Source organism: Emys orbicularis, chromosome 3 (genome assembly GCF_028017835.1).
Source record: "Emys orbicularis isolate rEmyOrb1 chromosome 3, rEmyOrb1.hap1, whole genome shotgun sequence".
NCBI lineage: Eukaryota > Metazoa > Chordata > Testudines > Emydidae > Emys > Emys orbicularis.
In genome coordinates this window covers 13,998,882-14,021,205 of record NC_088685.1, presented here as the reverse complement: position 1 = coordinate 14,021,205, position 22,324 = coordinate 13,998,882, and the positions used below count along the sequence as shown (strand labels likewise).

Sequence of the window (22,324 nt, the reverse complement as noted above, 5' to 3'; positions counted from 1 at the left end):
TCCACCAGCTAAATCCCAAATGCCACCTGGGTTGTAAGACCATGTAACCCCTTCCCCCATGTGTGTTCTATTCCTTCCCCACCTTATTTATTCTCTTTCCTATCCCTCTCCTTTTGCTTTCTGTTTAATAACGCTCTGGCTTAGCCAGCCACGACTATATTTTGCAACACTGCTGTAAGCCTGTCACCCAAGAGAAGTAGTTAAAAGCAATGCCCTAAATGGCCCAATGATGGCATGACTTTGCTAAGTCTTATCAGCCACTCCAAAACTGTGTGCTGGGCTTGTGTTTCTCCAGCACTGAGTCTGCAAGTGAGAGTCAACACCTGAGACAGAAGCTGCATTTTCTCGTTGCTGTTTTTTCCATGTCCCTCTTGTGTGTTTGTCTTCTTTTGTCTTCTAAAAAACAGGATCAAACCTCAACAGCAATAACAACAGCTCCAGCCCATCTCAACTAACTTCTTCTCTTTATTCCCCAAAAGTACAGTTATCACCATCTGTGTTTCTTGCATGCGGCCACCGGTGGATTTTTTTGCAGCCAAAACAGCCACCAAAGCATGGGTGGAGATTGGGAGGGCAAAGCAGCAGACCCTCCCTGCAGCACCCATCTGTTGCTCCTGAACAGCTGGTACCAAGGGCAGTGAAATGCACCTCCTTGGTGTTTGCGCTGGTGCTGCGAGCAGGGATCGGCACCCTGCACCACGCAGCCTTCTTGGGAGCTGTGGGCAGCGCCTCTGCAGACACGTTTGGTCACCAGGACATTTCCCTGGGCAGCTCCCCTACACTGGGAGTCTGGGACGCTGCAGACGACTGGTGAGTTCCCGACCCACCTTTCCGGGGTGTCTTTCACTGAAGGGCCACGGGAGGCAGGGACAGAGACGGGTCAGCGCTTCCTGCACCCGGGGCTGCACTCGCTGTTTACAGTTGCTCTAGCTACTGCAGCAGGTCAACGACTCCAGGCTGCTGCAGGGCTTGGCAGCTCCCCGGCATGGTGAGGGGCTCCCACTCCATGACAAGCTCTGAGCATAATAGGAGCAAAGTCCGGGGGAGCTAAATGGGGATCTCTACTTCCTACTGCCCAGCCCCAGTGTGTAGAGGCCATGCCCTACTAGGGGGCTCCTACCTAAGTTCCCATGTGGTGCATGCAACCTGTCAGGATCACCCCTTCTTATTAGCATCAAGAGCTCCGTTGGTGATGCGGGGTGAGTCTGAGCACAGGGGAATCCTTCCTTGCTGCCACTTACAGAAAGGGGATTGCTGCTTTTCAACAAGTACAGAAGTTAATTAAGTACTGTAGGGAAAATTGTCAGAGCGGCCACATAATATGTGTTGTGAAAACCTCTGGTCTAAAAGACTGTCATACAGGGGGTTTTCCCTTATAAAATCTCTTTACAGCTAAAGCGAAAGGGAACAATGGACCTGATTAAAATGAAAGCCTTACGTAACACTTTATATTTCAAATGCTTTAATTGTTTCCCCTGCTTTTCTGTATCATTAATATATAACTTAAAATATTTTAATGGTATGTTTGCCATGGTACTAAGCAGGCTGAGGTATCTGGTTATAAAACCTTGAACCCTGTTTAAAACTGTTTAATGTTGGATAGTTTCAGGGTCATGTTAACACCTGTGACTCTTTCAGCCCATTTATTCCATCTAAATTAATACAAAAGAACCAAGTGTGCTTGGTATCATAAACGCCCTTCTCAGAGTCTAAAATATTCGAATGTTGGTTTAATACCTGTACTGTACCTACCATAGAGTGTGTGTCAGCTGAATGGGCTTGTTTGAGAATGAAAAGGAGCATGAGGGAGTGGGGAAAAAATGCTTTGAATATGAGATGAGTCCAAGCCATAAAGACACTGTAGCCAAACTTCACTGAGAACAATGGAAAAACTCCCATAGACTTCACTGGGCTTATGGATCAAGCCCACGGTTCAGAGTTGTGTCTGAACTTCCTTTCTGATTCCATTTCTTGCTCTGGATCTATTTCATAGATTTGGGCTGAGCCACAAAGTTCAGACCCAGATTTGAATCCAAACTTGCTAGGACTTCGGATCCTGTATTCTAGTTCAGACCCACCTCAGACATGTGATGCAGATATGCATTCCAGCAGGATAATCTCATTCGGGCTGAAAAAGACTCATTCATTAGCAAGATCAGAAGCTTAGAACTTTCAGCGGGAGGTTGGTGGGGAGGAGTGGAGGATTTGGTTAAAATGTTTTCAGGCTTGATCTCAACCCCAGCTTGATTAAAGTATTTATTTTATTTGTTCAGGTGGAAGGAAACCTGATAAAATTCCACCCCGCTATTTTGGGAGATCTCTGATCCAGGGATAGAAGTGGGAAGGAAAGTTGTTTCCATTTTCAGATTTCTATATGGTCAAAACTGAGTTAAAATACATTAAAATATCACATTCCTTGTGTCTATAGTCCTCAATGAAGGTTTAGCCACAGATCCTCAAAGATATTTAGATGCACAATTCCTATCGATTTCAATGGGAGTTAGGAGCCTAAATACCTTTGAGGATTTGGGCCTTAGTACCTATGACATTTGTTAAGAAATCTCTCTTACAAACCATTAAGTGTAAGCATTTAAAAACAATACAAAGTCCTTTGCTAACTTTTTAGGCCCCAATCCCGAAAAGACTAGTGCATGTGCTTAAAGTTAAGCATGTGAAGAAGGGTATGCAGGATTGGAGCCTTCATTTCGAGGATGGAAATGTTTCTTTTGGTGAATGGAAGGTTATTTTTGACCTTAATTGTGTATTGACTCCAACAGAGCTTCATCTATTTACACCAAATCTGAATTTGACACGGGGTATGTAAGTACTACAAACCTGATGCTTTCTCTCTTAATTGTGCTATATTATTTACACAGCACCAACAGAGTGCTAGGATCATGGATTATTTATTACATTCTGAACTGTAGCCTATAATTCTGCAACAACATCATTAGTTCTGTAAAGGCTTTTCCAACACACTTGCATCAAAGATACCACACAAGACATAGCTGATTATTGTTACCAGTACCACTATTATCCCTGATGGCTGTGCAGAAGAGCTGCACTTTCAGCAGTCAGGAATAAAAGCATTCCTATTCATATTGTCATTATGCCTCAAACGGCATAAACGATGCCTTCCGCATACATAATAATTAAACAGATCCCTCCCCCCCATCCTCACTATGTTTACCAAACACTGATGCTCTGTCTCTTACGCTCCTGTCTGACCAGGTGCCTTGGCACAGTTTATTTGATTTGGGGGCGGGGAAGGAGAGAGTGAAACTCTACTGCCTGGAAGAAACAAACAGACAAAAACCTCCTCAGACCTTTGACATGCAGCAAGTTGAGGATGCCAGTGGTGGTATCCAGCAGCAGCGTCTGGCCTCTTTCTACCGTGACATTAGCGCCATCTTGTGGCAGGTGCCCATCAAGCCAGCTGGAGTTCTTAGACCATCGGCCGCAGAATTGGAGGGGTAGGTGCCTCTGAAAAAGAAAATAAGGGTCATAAAATTGACCTTTCATTATTTAAAAAAAACATATAACTGGAAATAACTTTAAAACAAATGATAAGTGTGGTCATGCAGGTCCTTGTCCTAACCTCCTGTTGTCACCAAGCATGGAAATACTTGTCAGGGGAAAATGGACCCAAGTTTTACCTGGCATACCTTAAGTGAAGTTCATTCACTCTGGCAATGTCTTTTCTGCTAGGCTAGTTGGGCTGTATGTCTCCCCCCCCCCCCAATATGCAGCCCTCCCCCTTCTATATAACAACAGGGAGAGGAGGGAATCCAAGTTTCTTGGTGCGTGTTTTCTCCACTAAAATATCTAGACTCAACTCACCGTCTACTTCAAAAGTAGATCTAGGCTCACCACAAAGGTTAGGCCTGGATAGACCTTAGAGGAAATGCTAGATAGCATATCTAGAGCAATAAACCTACCTCAAGAGGTACTGCAAGGATTAGTCAATATTTGCAACGTATACACCACAGTGATCCATGTGCTTGTTACCATCATACTGGATTAGTGCAACACAGGATAATAATAAATGGAGATATGCCATCTCCTAGAACTGGAAGGGACCTTGAAAGGGGAGTTTAAGTGGGAGTTTACAGGGGGAGGTGGAAGGGGAGGCAGGAGGGCGCGGCGTTCGGTGTGCTCTGTTTCCCCAGAGGCTGCAGGCAGAGACCATGGCAGCCATGAGCCAAGCAGCAGGGGACACAATGCAGATGAAAGCTTGTAGCAGCTGCGGTATGTATATGATCCTAGCAGGTGCACCAGATCAGAGGTATGTCTGTATGAAATGCCGCCTAATTGCCCTGTTAGAGGAAAAGGTTCGGGGGTTGGAGATGCAGGTAGAAACCCTGGTGGAGTTTAGAAGGGGGTTTGAGCAGCTAATGGAGCAAAAGCAAGAGGTAGCTGCAGGGGAATGCTCAGGGGTGCAGATGGAATCAGGGGCTATAGTCTGTGAGGGGGGAATGTCGGGGGGAGAACAAGAGCAGTGGAAGCATGTGACCATGAGAAGCAGGCCAAGGAAAAGGAGAGCTAGTGAGGGGGAAATAGAACTCAGGAACAGGTTTGGGTGTTTGGCTAACGAGGAGGGGACGCAGCAGGTGGTAACTGATGGTGGGAGGCAGAGGAAGAAAAGAAGGGCAGCTAGTCCGATAGACAGGGGGGAGGAGTTGATGGAAGCAGCATCAATACTCAGCCCCGGGAGGATACAGAATGGCAATAGGGGGACTATAAGGGAAAATAGAGACAGACAGGAGTTACGGCCACAGGGAACAGGGGATAGATTGGTAGATTGCGCTGCCCCCAGGCAAAGGCAGGTTTATGTGATTGGGGACTCCTTACTGAGGAGGTTAGACAGGCCTGTGACCAGGGCGGACCCAGAGAACAGAAGGGTGTGCTGTCTGCCGGGCGCTAAGATACGGGATGTGGACCTGCGGTTGAAAAGGATCCTAAAAGGAGCAGGTAAGAACCCCTTGATCGTCCTTCACGTAGGAACGAATGACACGGCTAGGTTCTCGCTAGAGAGAATCAAGGGAGATTATGCCAGGCTGGGGAAGACGCTTAAGGAAGTCGAGGCTCAGATTATCTTCAGTGGGATTCTGCCTGTTCCTAGAGAAGGACAGCAAAGGGCAGACAGGATTGTGAGGATAAATAGCTGGCTAAGGGAGTGGTGCTATAAGGAGGGCTTTGGGATGTATGGCCACTGGGAGGCTTTCGGGGACAGACAGCTGTTCTCACGGGATGGACTTCACCTGAGTAGGGAAGGAAATAGACTTCTGGGAGGGAGGCTGGCTCATCTCATCAAAAGGGCTTTAAACTAGGAACTTGGGGGAGACGGTTGGGAGATGTCCAGTTAATCTCCACGCCAGATTCCAACACTGAAAAAGAGGGCAAAGAGATAAGCGCAGATATAGGTAGGGGTAGGGAATTGGACATAAGAAGGAGGGGGCGGATGGACACTACGGGGTCCGTACCAAAGTGCATAACTAATGGGAGAAAGGATAGACAGCATACGGTAAGATGTTTATACACAAATGCGAGAAGCCTAGGTAACAAAATGGAGGAATTGGAGCTCCTGGTCCAAGAAATGAAACCTGATATCGTAGGAATAACCGAAACGTGGTGGAATGGTAGTCATGACTGGAGTACAGGTATGGAAGGGTATGTGCTGTTTAGGAATGACCGGAAAAAGGGTAAAGGTGGGGGTGTGGCATTGTATGTCAATAATGAGCTAAAATGTAAAGAAATAATAAGTGATGGAATGGATAAGACGGAATCTGTCTGGGCAATAATTACACTGGGTAAAAGAACTACTAGAGCCTCCCCTGAGATACTGCTTGGGGTGTGCTATAGACCGCTGGGATCTAGCCTGGATGCGGACAGAGAACTATTTAATGTTTTTAAGGAAGTAAAAACTAATAAGAGCTGTGTTATCATGGGGGACTTTAACTTCCCAGACATAGATTGGGGAACAAATGCTAGTAACAATAATAGGGCTCAGATGTTCCTAGACGTGCTAGCAGATGAATTCCTTCATCAAGTAATAGCTGAACCGACGAGGGGGGATGCCATTTTAGATTTGGTGCTGGTGAGTAGTGAGGACCTCGTTGAGGAAATGGTTGTAGGGGACAACCTTGGCTCGAGTGACCATGAGCTAATTCGGTTTAAACTAAATGGAAGGATTAACAGAAATAAAACTGTGACTAAGGTTTACGATTTCAAAAAGGCCAACTTTAATAAATTAAGGCAACTACTTAGGGAAGTGGATTGGGCTAACATACTTAGAGAGCTAAAGGCAGATGAGGCCTGGGATTATTTCAAGCTGAAGTTGCACGAGCTGTCCGAGGCCTGTATCCCGAGAAAGGGGAAACGGTTAGTGGGCAGGAGAATTAGACCTAGCTGGATGAGCGGGCGTCTCAAAGGGGCGATTAAGAAAAAACAGAAAGCGTACAAAGAATGGAAGAGGGGAGAGATCGGCAAGGAAACCTACCTTATTGAGGTCAGAGCATGTAGGGATGCGGTGAGAAAGGCCAAAAGCCGTGTAGAGTTGGACCTCGCGAGGGGAATTAAATCCAATAGTAAGAGGTTTTATAGCCATATAAATAGGAAGAAAACAAAGAAAGAGGAAGTGGGGCCGCTGAAGCATGCAGATGGAGTGGAGATTAAGGATAATCTAGGCATGGCACAATATCTAAATGAATATTTTGCGTCGGTCTTTAATAAGGCTAATGAAGGGCTTAGGAATAGAGGGAGCGGGACAGAGGGGAATAAAGGAGGGGCGATTGACATTACAGTATCAGAGGTGGAAGCCAAACTTGACCAGCTAAATGGGACTAAATCGGGCGGACCGGATGATCTTCATCCTAGAATATTGAAGGAGCTGGCGCGAGAAATTGCAAGCCCCTTGGCGATAATTTTTAATAAATCTGTAAACTCGGGGGTGGTACCAATGGACTGGAAAATAGCTAATGTGGTTCCTATTTTCAAGAAGGGGAAAAAAAGTGACCCGGGTAACTACAGGCCTGTTAGTTTAACTTCTGTAGTATGCAAGGTCTTGGAAAAAATTTTGAAGGAAAAAGTAGTTAAGGACCTTGAGGTGAATGGCAATTGGGACAAATTACAACATGGGTTTACGAAAGGAAGATCGTGCCAAACCAACTTGATCTCCTTCTTTGAGAAAGTAACAGACCTTCTAGATAAAGGAAATGCGGTGGATCTAATTTACCTAGATTTTAGTAAAGCGTTTGATACTGTGCCGCACGTGGAATTATTGGTTAAATTAGAAAAGATGGCGATCGATATGAAAATCCAGAGGTGGATAAAGAACTGGTTAAAGGGGAGACTGCAGCGGGTAGTACTGAAAGGTGAACTGTCGGGTTGGGCAGAGGTCACCAGTGGGGTTCCTCAAGGTTCGGTTTTGGGTCCGATTTTATTTAATCTATTCGTTACTGACCTCGGAACCGAATGTAGGAGTGGGCTGATAAAGTTTGCGGATGACACAAAGTTGGGAGGTATTGCCAATTCGGAGAAGGATAGGGATATTCTGCAGGGAGACTTGGATGACCTTGTAAATTGGAGTAACAATAATAGGATGAGATTTAATAGTGAGAAGTGTAAGGTGATGCATTTAGGGATGACTAACAAGAATTTTAGTTATAAGTTAGGGACGCACAGGTTGGAAGTGACGGAGGAGGAGAAGGACCTCGGAGTCCTGGTTGATCGCAGGATGACTATGAGTCGGCAATGTGACGTGGCTGTGAAAAAAGCTAATGAGATCTTGGGATGCGTTAGGCGAGGTATTTCTAGTAGGGACAGGGAGGTGCTGCTTCCGTTATACAAGGCGCTGGTGAGACCTCATTTGGAGTACTGTGTGCAGTTCTGGTCTCCTATGTTTAAAAAGGATGAACTCAAACTGGAACGGGTACAGAGAAGGGCCACTAGGATGATCCGAGGAATGGAAAACCTTTCCTATGAAAGGAGACTCGAGGAGCTCGGTTTGTTTAGCCTAACCAAAAGAAGACTGAGGGGGGATATGATTGCTCTCTTTAAACATATCAAAGGGATTAATACCAAGGAGGGAGAGGAATTATTTCAGCTCAGTAGTAATGTGGACACGAGAACGAATGGATATAAACTGGCCGTGGGGAAGTTTAGGCTTGAAATTAGACGAAGGTTTCTAACCGTCAGAGGGGTGAAATTTTGGAACAGCCTTCCGAGGGAAACGGTGGGGGCGAAAGACCTCTCTGGCTTCAAGATTAGGCTTGATAAGTTTATGGAGGGAATGGTTTGATGGGATAACGTGATTTTAGTCAATTAGGCATTAACGTGCCATCGCGGGTAAAATGAGGGTCCGGCTGTAGAAGCTTGCCTGTATGCTCGGGGTTCTGCTGATCGCCATATTTGGGGTCGGGAAGGAATTTTCCTCCAGGGTAGATTGGCAAAGGCCCTGGAGGTTTTTCGCCTTCCTCCGCAGCATAGGGCAGGAGTCGCAGGCTGGAAGTTTCTGTTGTGGGTGGGTCAGCTTTTGTGGCCTGCATCATGCGGGAGGTCAGACTAGATGACCATATTGGTCCCTTCTGACCTTAAAGTCTATGAGTCCACCCCCCTGCCTTCACTAGCAGGACCAAGTACAGATTTTGCCCCAGATCCCTAAGTAGCCCCCTCAAGGATTGAACTCACAACCCTGAGTTTAGCAGGCTAATGCTCAAACCACTGAGCTATCCCTCCCTGAGATAGATGTGGTTTCTCTATAGGGTGAAAAGATTGATGTAGTAGACAGGGCATGACAAGGACTCAAGAAAGCTGGGTTCATCCACAGACTCCCTGAGTGGCTTTGGGCAAATCAGTCTACCCCTATCTCAGTTCCCCATGTGTGAAATGGGGATGATACTTTCCTACCTCACAGGGTGTTGTGAAGATAAAACCCTTTATGATTGTGCGGGGCCCAGTTACCAGAGTGATGAGGGCCATGTACCCTGGCAGATTCAGCAACACCAGTGAGTATGAAATGCACCTGCCTGCTTCCTTACTGATGATTCTCCTCTGGAGCACATTACACCTGCTCTCTATAGATTGCATCCATTTGTTTCTAAGTGAAATTCAAAACACTGATTTTGATCAATGAAACCCTATGTGGCTTTAGTCCTATCTACCTCAGAATCTCTCTCCCCATACACTATCTTGATAAATCAGATGGTCTGGCATGGTCCTGACAACAGTTCCCAGATATCAGTAGTAGGGAACTAGAGGCAGGGCATTCGCCAGGGGACAGGGATGGGGTTTTGTTTATTTCAGTGGCTCAACAAGGCTCAAATTTCCAGGGCACACTGCCAGGTATATCTTATTCACTAAAGATTTTGCTAGAAGCTTGAGTAATTCAAATGTAGTTTGTAGGGTCGAAGTAGGGTTTTTTTTTTCCAGTTGACTTGCCATCAGTTTTGTTTTTTGCTGAACAATGTTTTATTCTAACTGTTCATGCACCACTTTTAGACTGGCAGGGGTGTTGGAAAACAAACATTTAGGTAGCTAAGAATTTGCTACACTAGAAGGGACTAATGGTCCATCAAGTCTGCTATCTGGTCTCCACAGCTTGGATCCTTATCAGAACCAAACCTTTTTAGACTCCTACACACCTTGCTGGTGGGAACATTAGAAGTGGGTAATGTTGACCAATATATCCTAGCTAACATATAGATCATATTAATATGGATTACCTGCACCATACATATATTAGTATGCATTAAGCACAAATAGAATTAAGTACAAATAGTATAGCAGTTATATAACCTAAATTGGCCTCTACCTTTACCATAATCCTATTCTCTTATCCTAAGTATCCCATAACACCTTGCATTACCTGAAGTAAGCTTTAGCTTAAGTACATAGGAAAGTTGTCAGGATCAGGACACATGATTATTTTATCATAGCAACAGGAAGGGAGTTATTCTCCCAGGCCAGTACTGGAATGTCCCAAAGGAAGAAGACAAGACATATCATTGTTTTGTCCTAGTACAAACCTAGGAGATGCCTTCACGCCCTTTGGTACCTGCAATGCATGTGTTCAGAACAAAGAGATAAGGGGTACATAGTACCAGAAAAACAAGGTAAAAAGCTGATTGGTAAAATTCTAGTTTCAGGTGATGTACGCTGTACCTTTTACTTGTAAGCTGGTAGGGTATAAAAAGATGGCTTTAGAGGTGTAACTCTGGGAGCACACTTCTGCGTAATGTGAATGTAACAGTGCTGCACAAGACGGCTTCCCGGAGATTGGTATCGTATAGAACCTTTTTCCTGTACTACATTATTATTGGCTTTTAGCAATAAACATGACTGACATTGGCTATTTAGTCTCTTGAGTATATTTCATAATGAACTAAAGTGTGGTCAAGAAATTGACTATACAATTTGTCAACATTAGATAGTACTATTTATTTACAGTAGCACTAACAATGTGCTGGGTGCTTTCCACACATTCACAGAAATCACAGAAATGTTGGACTGGAAGGGACCTCAATAAGTCATCTAGTCTAGTCCTCTGCACTCAAGATAGGACTAAGTATTATCTAGACCATCCCTGGCAGGTGTTTGTCTAACCTGTTCTTAAAAACCTCCAACGATGGAGATTCTACAGCCTCCCTACATAATTTGTTCCATTGTTAACTATCCTTACACAGGGTTGGCAACTTTCTACTCGCATAAAACCGAACACCCTTGCCCCTCTCCTGCCCCACCCCTCCTCTGAGGCCCCACCCATGTCCTGCCCCTTCTCCAAGGCCCTGCCCCCCGCTCACTCCATCCTCCCCTCCCTCTGTTGCTCACTCTCCCCACCCTCACTCACTCGCTCATTTTCACCGGGCTGACTCAGGCGTTGGGGTGCAGGAGGGGGTGAGGGCTCTGGCTGGGGTTGCAGGGTCTGGGGATGAGGGGTTTGGAGTGCAGGAGGGTGCTCTGGGCTGGGATTGAAGGTTTTGGAGGGTGGGAGGTGGATCAGGGCTGGGGCTGGGGCAGGGGGTTTGGGCCTGGGAGGGGGTCAGGGATGCAGACTCTGGACGGCTTTTACCTCAAGTAGCTCCCGGAAGCTGTGGCATGTCCCCCTCCAGCTCCTATGCTAAAGCATGGTCAGGCGGCTCTGCATGCTACCCCGTCCGCAGGCTCCTGGCCAATGGGAGCTTCAGGAGTGGGGCTTGGGGCATCACTCCTGAAGGGCCCCTGCAGAGCCCCCTGGCTGCCCCTACGCGTAGGAGCCAGAGGGGGGACATGCCGCCTGCTTCCCGGGAGCCGCACAGCACGAAGGCTAGCAGGAAACCTGCCAGCCCCCCTGCGCAGCACCGCCACCCGGACAGTCAATAGCCCAATCAGCAGTGCTGACCGGAGCCACAAGGATCCCTTTTCGACCAGGTGTTCTGGTCGAAAACCGGACACCTGGTCACCCTATCCTTACAGTTAGGGAGTTTTTCCTAGTGTCTAACCTAAATCCCCAATACTGCAATTTAGGCCCATTCTTTCTTGTCCTGTCCTCAGTGGTAAGGAGAAAAATTTATCATCCTCCTCTTTATAACAATCTTTTATGTACTTTAAGACTGTTACCATGATCCTCCTCAGTCTTCTCTTCTCCAGATTAAACAAACCCAATTTTTTCAATTTTTCCTCGTACGTCATGTTTTCTAGACCTTTAGTCATTTTTTGTTGCTCTCTTCTGAACTTTCTCCAATTTGTCCACATCTTTCCTGAATTGTGATGCCCAGAACTAGACACAATACTCCAGTTGAGGCCTTACTAGCGCTGAGTAGAGTGGAAGAATTACTTCTTGTTTCTTGCTTACAACACTCCTGCTAAAACAGCCCAGAATGATGTTCACCTTTTTTTTTTTTTTGGCATTATATTGTTGACTCATATTTAGTTTGTGATCTACTATAACCACAAGATCTTTTTCTGCAGTACTCCTTCCTAGGCCATCATTTCCCATTTTGTGTTTGTGTAATTGATTATTCCTTCCTAAGTGTTGTACTTTGCATTTGTCCTTATTGAATTTCATCCTATTTATTTCAAACCACTTCTTCAGTTTGTCAAGATCACTTGGAATGCTAAACCTGTCCTCCAAAGCACATGCAACTCTCCCAGCTTGGTATCTTCCACAAACTTTATAAATGCATTCTTTATGCCATTATCCAAATAATTTATGAAGATATTGAATAGAACCAGACCTTGGACAGATCCATGTGGGACCCCACTCAACAAGCCCTTCCCACTGGACTGTGAACCACTGATAACTACTCTCTGAGTACAGTTTTCCAACCAGTTGTGCACCCACCTTTTTCATAGGTTTGTCTAGGCTATATTTCCCTAGTTTGCTCACGAGAAAAGCATGTTAAACAGTATCAAAAGCCTTCCTCAAGTCCAGATATATCACATCTACTACTTCCCATCATCCATAAGGTTTGATACCCCGTCAAAGGAGGATATTGGGTTGGTTTGACATAATTTGTTCTTGATGAATCCATTTTGACCTTATCATGAAGGGGTGGTCCTACCATGAGAAGCTCCCAATGTAAATACAGACTGACAAATAGAGGCAGAGGTTAGGAGAAGGGGAGCAACAGTATGCAATGCACATACAAGTCAAATCTTTTCACTGTTGACACTATGGCAGAAGTGGGTCTTAAATAGGGACTCAAGAATGGACAGGGTAGATGCCTTGAACCCTAGATAAATACTCATCGCTTTAAAGAAAATAAGGTTCTCTCAGCAACAGAGAAATGGAAAAAAACACAGATAGGTTGTGTGAGGAAGCAGGGTTTTCAGAAAATCAGGCCTTTCATGGGTCCTTGCTAAAGTAAATATGTCATTCTTCATGGGGAATCTCCAACATTAAAGGAACTTTTGTTCAAAGGGGAACAAGCAAAGGAGGAGGTGTAAAACATCTTCATTTCTTCTCCATTGCTTTACAGTATATCTCAGCAGAGCAAATGCTGCTTTGCTAAATGGCAAGGCAGACCAACCCATGCAGCAATATCCTAACATTTATAACTACCTGTCTGACAGCGTCTCGGCCACTCTGTGTAGTATATAAGGGGTGATGCCTGATATACGGTTACCATCAAATAGTTTGCCGCCTCCTATCTGGGAGCATTCCTCTGAGACAAGGCTCTTATTGAGTCTGATGCAATGGCCACTGAAGTCAAGAAGAGTCTTTCCACTGACTTCAACAGGCCCTTTATGTTGTGATAGGCATGGATAAAAGTAATACCCTAGGTTGTGGTTGCTCTTATTGTTTAGTACTTAGTACCTGTATCACTTGTTGGGTAGGTAGGTCTCTAGAGGAACTGAGAAGAAATGGTCGCTTTGTGATTTTGGCTTCCTGAGAACAGAAGCTCATCATTGGACCTAGGGTGCAGACGTAACCCACACACCTCCTGAGTGTGGTGTTCTGTCCCACTAGTGGCACCGAGACCACTTAAAGAGAGAGAGATAAAATGAGTCTGCTCTACAGCCTTAGCTAACAGGGAGTTGGCTTTTAGCTCATGCAGTAGAGGCTCATGTACTATGCTCCAGAGGTCCCCAGTTCAATCCCAACAACTGGGGTCTGTCAACATTACACAGACTCCTCAACTCTTTTCATTTATGTCCTCTCTTTCCAACATGAAATATGTCTCTCTTTTTTCATCCCTCCCTCCCCCCACGAACACAAGTACAATCCCCCTGGGCCGGGGCCAGCTACTATTCCCAATGCTGTCCCATGTGACACCAAAAACCTAGATGTAGTGATGCTTCCCAAGCCAATTATGGATGGAAAATAGTCCACAAAATAAGAACCTTCATCCATCTTAAGAACCAAACTCAGAAAAGGCCTAATGACAGGTTTCAGAGTAGCAGCCGTGTTAGTCTGTATCCTCAAAAAGAACAGGAGTACTTGTGGCACCTTAGAGACTAACAAATTTATTAGAGCATAAGCTTTCGTGGGCTACAGCCCACTTCTTCGGATGCATATAGAGTGAAACATATATTGAGGAGATATATATAAACACATACAGAGAGCATGAACAGGTGGGAGTTGTCTTACCAACTCTGAGAGGCCAATTAAGTAAGAGAAAAAAACTTTTGAAGTGATAATCAAGATAGCTCAGTACAGACAGTTTGATAAGAAGTGTGAGAATACTTACAAGGGGAGATAGATTCAATGTTTGTAATGGCTCAGCCATTCCCAGTCCTTATTCAATCCTGAGTTGATTGTGTCTAGTTTGCATATCAATTCCAGCTCAGCAGTCTCTCGTTGGAGTCTGTTTTTGAAGTTTTTCTGTTGTAAGATAGCCACCCGCAGGTCTGTCATTGAATGGCCAGACAGGTTAAAGTGTTCTCCCACTGGTTTTTGAGTATTATGATTCCTGATGTCAGATTTGTGTCCATTAATTCTTTTGCGTAGAGACTGTCCGGTTTGGCCAATGTACATGGCAGAGGGGCATTGCTGGCACATGATGGCATATATCACATTGGTAGATGTGCAGGTGAACGAGCCCCTGATGGTATGGCTGATGTGATTAGGCCCTATGATGATGTCACTTGAATAGATATGTGGACAGAGTTGGCATCGGGCTTTGTTACAAGGATAGGTTCCTGGGTCAGTGTTTTTGTTCAGTGATGTGTGGTTGCTGGTGAGTATTTGCTTTAGGTTGGGGGGTTGTCTGTAAGCGAGGACAGGTCTGTCTCCCAAGATCTGTGAGAGTAAAGGATCATCCAGGACACACCACATGATCCATTGTCTACAGCCAAGCTCTAAGATATAACCGCATTTGCTCCAATCCCTCAGATAGAGACAAGCACCTACAAGATCTCTATCAAGCATTCTTAAAACTACAATACCCACCTGCTGAAGTGAAAAAACAGATTGAAAGAGCCAGACGAGTACCCAGAAGTCACCTCCTACAAGACAGGGCCAACAAAGAAAATAACAGAACACCACTAGCTGTCACCTTCAGCCCCCAACTAAAACCTCTCCAGCGCATCATCAGAGATCTACAACCTATCCTGAAAGATGATCCTTTACTCTCACAGATCTTGGGAGACAGACCTGTCCTCGCTTACAGACAACCCCCCAACCTAAAGCAAATACTCACCAGCAACCACACATCACTGAACAAAAACACTGACCCAGGAACCTATCCTTGTAACAAAGCCCGATGCCAACTCTGTCCACATATCTATTCAAGTGACATCATCATAGGGCCTAATCACATCAGCCATACCATCAGGGGCTCATTCACCTGCACATCTACCAATGTGATATATGCCATCATGTGCCAGCAATGCCCCTCTGCCATGTACATTGGCCAAACCGGACAGTCTCTACGCAAAAGAATTAATGGACACAAATCTGACATCAGGAATCATAATACTCAAAAACCAGTGGGAGAACACTTTAACCTGTCTGGCCATTCAATGACAGACCTGCGGGTGGCTATCTTACAACAGAAAAACTTCAAAAACAGACTCCAACGAGAGACTGCTGAGCTGGAATTGATATGCAAACTAGACACAATCAACTCAGGATTGAATAAGGACTGGGAATGGCTGAGCCATTACAAACATTGAATCTATCTCCCCTTGTAAGTATTCTCACACTTCTTATCAAATTGTCTGTACTGAGCTATCTTGATTATCACTTCAAAAGTTTTTTTTCTCTTACTTAATTGGCCTCTCAGGGTTGGTAAGACAACTCCCACCTGTTCATGCTCTCTGTATGTGTGTATATATATCTCCTCAATATATGTTTCACTCTATATGCATCCGAAGAAGTGGGCTGTAGCCCACGAAAGCTTATGCTCTAATAAATCTGTTAGTCTCTAAAGTGCCACAAGTACTCCTGTTCTTTTTGCAGAAAAGGCCTAAATCACCCTAATAGATGTTACTTTCGTTTATTTGTATTATGGTAGCACCTAGGAGCCCCATAGTGCTAGGTGCTACACATATACAAGGAATTTCCCCAAGGAATTTACAATCTAACTGTCCAAGACAGACTAAGAAAGTTTTATTATCCCCTGGGGAACTGGGGCACAGAGAGACTTAATTGATTTGTCCGACATCATGCAGGAAGTCTGTGGCTGAGTCCCATTGCCTTATTCACAAAACCATTTTTCCTGTCAAAGTGGCTGTTACTCTTTGGCCCAACTCTTTCTCTCTTCCCCTTGATGTTTCCAGGGGACATTTTGTTCCACAAGGCCTGCAAGTCAACATGCAACGAGCGAGTACAACAAACAACAGAAGGGAAGTGGGCAGGGAAGACAAGGGTAACAGCGAGAAGACACGATTTCCATAAGCCGCTGTATGCCCAACTTGGTGGCTCCGAATCTTTTGAGTGGATTAAAAAAACAAACAAACTATAAATATACAAATAGATAAATACCAACCATCCACACTAGCTCAAGGCTTAGCCCTGGCCAGCTGGCAAAATCCTGTCAATGGCATGGCAGGAATGGGTCTGAAGAAGGGACTTGAAGGGGAAGAAAAGGATGATCAGTTCAAGGAGTGTTCTCCACGTGCAAAGGGCAGCACGAAAGAAAGCACAAGATGCTTGTGGGAGAAGCGCGCAGTCTAGGCTGGTACCCTTGGTGAAGCTGAGAGGCCATGAGAGACACAGTAAGAACCATGAGAAAATAACAGGGAGGAGCAGAGCTATGAAGGGTCTTACATAGCAATGGGGCCTAATGGATGAGCACTAACCTAGGAGCAGAGCCGGCTCCAGCTTTTTTGCCGCCCCAAGCGGTGAAGCGGGGGGGAAAAAAAAAAAGAAAGCCACGATTGGCAGCACTTCGGCGGCAGCTCTACCGCACCACTTCGTTCTTCGGCGGCAATTCTGCGGCAGATCCTTCGCTCCGAGAGGGACTGAGGGACCCGCCGCCGAATTGCCGCCAAAGACCCGGACGTGCCGCCCCTTTCCATTGGCCGCCCCAAGCACCTGCTTCCTTTGCTGGTGCCTGGAGCCGGCCCTGCCTAGGAGTCAGGAGAGTTGGGTTCTGTTTCTGGCTCTGCCACTGACCTGATTTATGACCTTGGGCAAGTCACTTCCCCACTCACTCGGTCTTGTCTATTTAGACTGTAAGCTCTTTGGGACAGGCATTCTCTCAGCTATGTGGTTGTATAGCACACAGTGCAGTGGGATCTCTTGGCACTACTATAAGATAAATAATGGTAAAGGCAATGTGGCCTTATGTATTGTTCTGTCCTATGTGACAACAGTACTCCTCCACCTCACAAGGGTATTATAACTGACGTTAGTAAGATTTGTCAAGTACCTAGAGCCCCTCAAAGGAAAGCTACTACGTAGCTGCAGAGTAAATAGCAGGGTAGCCCTTTTTATCTAGTATTAGATGGGCACAGGAGCAATACTGGCTCATTGTGTCACAACTCCACTTTCTTCCCTTTTCCTCCATAGCAGGTCTCAGGCTTCCCTCCCACTGCCGGTTTGTTTAGTGATGGCCACGGAAGGCGAAGAATAGCCGCAAGTAGTTGTCCATAGAAGTGAGACTCTTTTTTGGTTCTGGTTAGCACCCAGCACTCCTGCAATGTCATTGTATAAACAGTTCCTGTTAACACAGCATCTGCAGTGGCCGAGGTCATGGCTGACTGCCTCTCCGGACACATGTTTGTTTGATGAGCCTATGGAACCAGTGGGAGGGGAGGGGAGTGCATGGGGCCGAGCGCTGCTTATGCTGTCTTTTGTTTCATAGATTCATAGATTCTAGGACTGGAAGGGACCTCGAGAGGTCATCGAGTCCAGTCCCCTGCCCTCATGGCAGGACCAAATACTGTCTAGACCAGGGGTCGGCAACGTTTGGCACGCGGCTCGCCAGGGTAAGCACCCTAGCGGGCCGGGCCAGTTTATTTACCTGCTGATGCGGCAGGTTCGGCCGATCGCGGCCCCCACTGGCCGCGGTTCGCCATCCTGGGCCAATGGGAGCGGCGGGAAGCCGTGGCCAGCACATCCCTCGCCCGCGCCACTTCCCGCCGCCCCCATTGGCCCAGGACGGCGAACCGCGGCCAGTGGGGGCCGCGATCAGCCGAACCTACCGCGTCAGCAGGTAAATAAACTGGCCCGGCCCGCTAGGGTGCTTACCCTGGTGAGCCGCGTGCCAAACGTTGCCAACCCCTGGTCTAGACCATCCCTGATAGACATTTATCTAACCTACTCTTAAATATCTCCAGAGATGGAGATTCCACAACCTCCCTAGGCAATTTATTCCAGTGTTTAACCACCCTGACAGTTAGGAACTTTTTCCTAATGTCCAACCTAGACCTCCCTTGCTGCAGTTTAAGCCCATTGCTTCTTGTTCTATCCTTAGAGGCTAAGGTGAACAAGTTTTCTCCCTCCTCCTTATGACACCCTTTTAGATACCTGAAAACTGCTGTCATGTCCCCTCTCAGTCTTCTCTTTTCCAAACTAAACAAACCCAATTCTTTCAGCCTTCCTACATAGGTCATGTTCTCAAGACCTTTAATCATTCTTGTTGCTCTTCTCTGGACCCTCTCCAATTTCTCCACATCTTTCTTGAAATGCGGTGCCCAGAACTGGACACAATACTCCAGTTGAGGCCTAACCAGCGCAGAGTAGAGTGGAAGAATGACTTCTCGTGTCTTGCTCACAACACACCTGTTAATGCATCCCAGAATCATGTTTGCTTTTTTTTGCAACAGCATCACACTGTTGACTCATATTTAGCTTGTGGTCCACTATAACCCCTAGATCCCTTTCTGCCATACTCCTTCCTAGACAGTCTCTTCCCATTCTGTATGTGTGAAACTGATTGTTCCTTCCTAAGTGGAGCACTTTGCATTTGTCTTTGTTAAACTTTGTTCTTTCATTTCATCTGTCATCAGAGGTGGTTCTGATCCAGCTTTTCTGCGAGTGGAAGTGATGTGGGCCCAAAACAGAAATCTGAGCTCTGAACACACCCAGACCTGGATTCAGAGCTGACTTTTGGGCCACTGCCAAGCAGAGGAGGAGTGCAGGTTTTGTGGAACTCTCCTTATAACCACTGGCTTGTTTATGTGCTGCTTCCTTTCAGGTAGATACCTATCTTCCCCCTCTGCCCTTATCTTTACATTTACAGATTTTTTTTCTTTTTTTTAAATGGAGATATCCTATCTCCTAGAACTGGAAGGGACCCTGAAAGGTCATTGAGTCCAGCCCCCTGCCTTCACCAGCAGGACCAAGTAGTGATTTTGCCCCAGATCCCTAAGTGGCCCCCTCAAGAATTGAACTCACAACCCTGGGTTTAGCATGCCAATGCTCAAACCACTGAGCTATCCCTCCCCCCCAATGCTATACGTTCAGGAGCTGTAATCACGGCTGCTCATTGTAAATGAGGCATGTAAAGAAAAATACAAAAAGGATCCTTCTCTCAGTGTACAGAGAGATCAGTGCAGTCCCTGCTGCACTGTCTGATGTAAACATTAAACTCAGACATAACTAGAGGTCTCAAACAACTGCTGAACTAATAACTACAAATGGACCCAAAACACAAAAATTCACCCCAGACCCAGATTCTAAACATGTTTCAGTCCTGTTTTTACTTAGACATTTTAACCGCGCCCCCGCTCGAGCTCCACCTCCACCTCCTTTATTGTAGCTTCATGGTATCCCACTACAAGGGATGATTGGGAGTGATGAGGACAAATGATTGAGAATCAACTCCATATCCCAGCTAAGCGTCTGTGTAGCTGCAGGTAGCAGGGATGGTTCTCCTGAGGACACGCTGGTGACTTAAAAAAAAAAAATCTTCAGTACCACAGGTGACACTAGGCCATCAAGTCAGTAGTGAGCCAATGCCCTATAATATACTGTATGCAGTATAATGCCAAAGATTAAGTGACAGGTTTCAGAGGGGTAGCCGTGTTAGTCTGTATCAGCAAAAAGAACGAGGATTCCTTGTGGCACCTTAGAGACTAACAAATTTATTTGGGCATAAGCTTTCGTGGTCTAAAGCCCACTTCATCGGATGCATGCAGTGGAAAATGCAGTAGGAAGATATATATACACAGAGAACATGAAAAAATGGGTGTTGCCATACCAACTCTAACGAGACTAATCAATTAAGGTGGGCTATTATCAGCGGGGGAAAAAAAACTTTTGTAGTGATAATCAGGATGACCCATTTCCAACAGTTGACAAGAACGTGTGAGTAACAGTAGGGGGGAAATAGCATGGGGAAATAGTTTTTACTTTGTGTAATGACCCATCCACTCCCAGTCTTTATTCAAGCCTAATTTAATGGTGTCCAGTTTGCACATTAATTCCAATTCTGCAGTTTCTCGTTGGAGTCTGTTTTTGAAGTTTTTTTGTTGGAGAATTGAAACTTTTAGGTCTGTAATTGAGTAACCCTAAAAGTCGCAATTCTCCAACAAAAAAACTTCAAAACCAGACTCCAACGAGAAACTGCACAGCCACCGACGCACAGCCACCACAGTAATCAAAGCGTTGACTCACGTCCACATTATGCCCCTTCTTCCGGGGTGCGCATCCTCACCAGGAGCACTTCCACTGGGGCATTGTGGGGCACCGACAGCTGGAGCCCCGCCACCCTGGGGCTGACAGTCGGAACGGTGAGCCCGGCGCGGGGTTCGCAGCTGGAGCCCCACCCCCTCTCCCCGGGGCTGACAGCCAACAGGCGATGTAAATAATGCAGTGTCTGCAGACACTGCATCGCCCTAACCATATTGACCTAAGCGCTCTGCCTCTTGTGGAGGTGGAGTTATTAAGTCGATATAGTGGGTGACTTACATCGGCGGGAGCTGTAGACGCTTACAGAGTTAGGTCAAAGTAACTAAGCTGCCTTACGTTGACCTAACTCTGTAGTCAGGGATGACCTATGCCTGCTGATAGTGGGCGGGGAGGGGGGGTAGGGGGGTGCAGAGTGAGGGCAACCAGCTGCAGCGGTGTCACTGAGCATGTCCAGTCCATGTGAGCATGCTCAGTACATGCCAAGCAGCAAATTGGGGGGGGGGCATGTGATCCCGCATGCCCACCCCCCCATGCATCCTCTCTGTCTGTAGTGTAGACCAGGCCTCAGTTGCAGGTGAAGTGATTGCTATAGAGCATATAGTGCACTTAATCTCAGACTCCTAATAGTGTTTTGTTGTTGTTGAAGGAAACTAGCACCTATAGAAGAACAAGTACACTCCCCAAAAAGACAACAAGCCTGATCCTGTGATCAAAGAACACCAACAGCTTAAAAGCGAATACAGTAAATAGCAATCATAAACCTAACTAAAGCGCATTGCTTGTTATTTCACCCAGAGCCTATCCTATATATTGTGAATTTAAACTAAAGGCTCTTTGGGTCAGGGACTCCAAGTGAAATCCTGACTCTACAGGAGTTTTGCCTTTGACTTCATTGGGGTCAGGATTTTACCATCTGACTTTAGACATGTCTTTAAGGTGCTGAGCACAAAGCTAATACTATATACCAAAATAAGAACCACTACCACCTTGCTTTCCTGCATACAAAAATATCCCTATAACCACTTATTATCTACTGGGGGGGGGAGGAGGGAATGCACCTTTAAGTAACGTAGCCATTACCCACTCCTGGTCATGAAGCAGTGAACAAGCAAAGGTTGGGAACACTACAGCCATATCAGAGAGATTGACACACACGAGGAAGCCTTTCCTGCAGTAGTGACAGATTGCCATTTAACCAGCAAGTATAGAGCAAGTGTTTTTGTTCCTAGTCACTAGTGAGAGACAAGGTTAACATTTTAAGTGATGGAATACAGTGTATATTTCCCCATGCCATGGACCCAGGACTCCACACTACATTTGAAAACACTTAATTTCAGTGATGGAATACATGGGACCTCACTTTCCGGGCTGTGAACTCTTGACAGCTCCTCAATTTAATTCACCACGGAAACCATTTCCCGTCCTCCCTCCCCCCACTTGAATCCACCTGAAGGAAAGCAAAGCACATATTTGGAGGAGACAAAGAAGGGTTTTTTTATTTTATTACCCTAGATGTCTTTTAGATGGGAAGTATTCACAGCCATCTGCTCTAATTATTCCTCCTGTATTGGCCACCATCTTCATGCAACAATAGAAATAATTATCTCCTCAAGGGCAAAAGAAAAAAAATATTTACAGAAACAAACAAAAGTGGATTATTTTTAGTTCCTAGGGGAAAAAAAGAAACAACAAGCTACTTCCTAATGAAGAAGCAATTAGGAAGGTGGGTAGAGCATCTATAATTAAATCGGACAAATTGGTGCAGGGACCTCCCATACACATGCTGCAAAATCTTATTCAATGCAGGTATGTGGTTAACATACA

At 45.7% G+C, this 22,324-nt stretch overlaps 1 protein-coding gene across 1 annotated transcript in view; it reads right to left on the bottom strand.

Annotated features, from left to right (window-relative positions):
• The window catches only part of PKHD1 (PKHD1 ciliary IPT domain containing fibrocystin/polyductin), a 382,916-nt gene that overhangs the window by 241,994 nt on the left and 118,598 nt on the right, over nucleotides 1-22,324 (bottom strand). Inside the window, exon 35 of the mRNA XM_065401532.1 lies at nucleotides 3,327-3,483. Within this exon, the coding sequence (XP_065257604.1) occupies nucleotides 3,327-3,483 (157 nt within the window). The remainder of the gene's footprint in view (nucleotides 1-3,326; nucleotides 3,484-22,324) is intronic.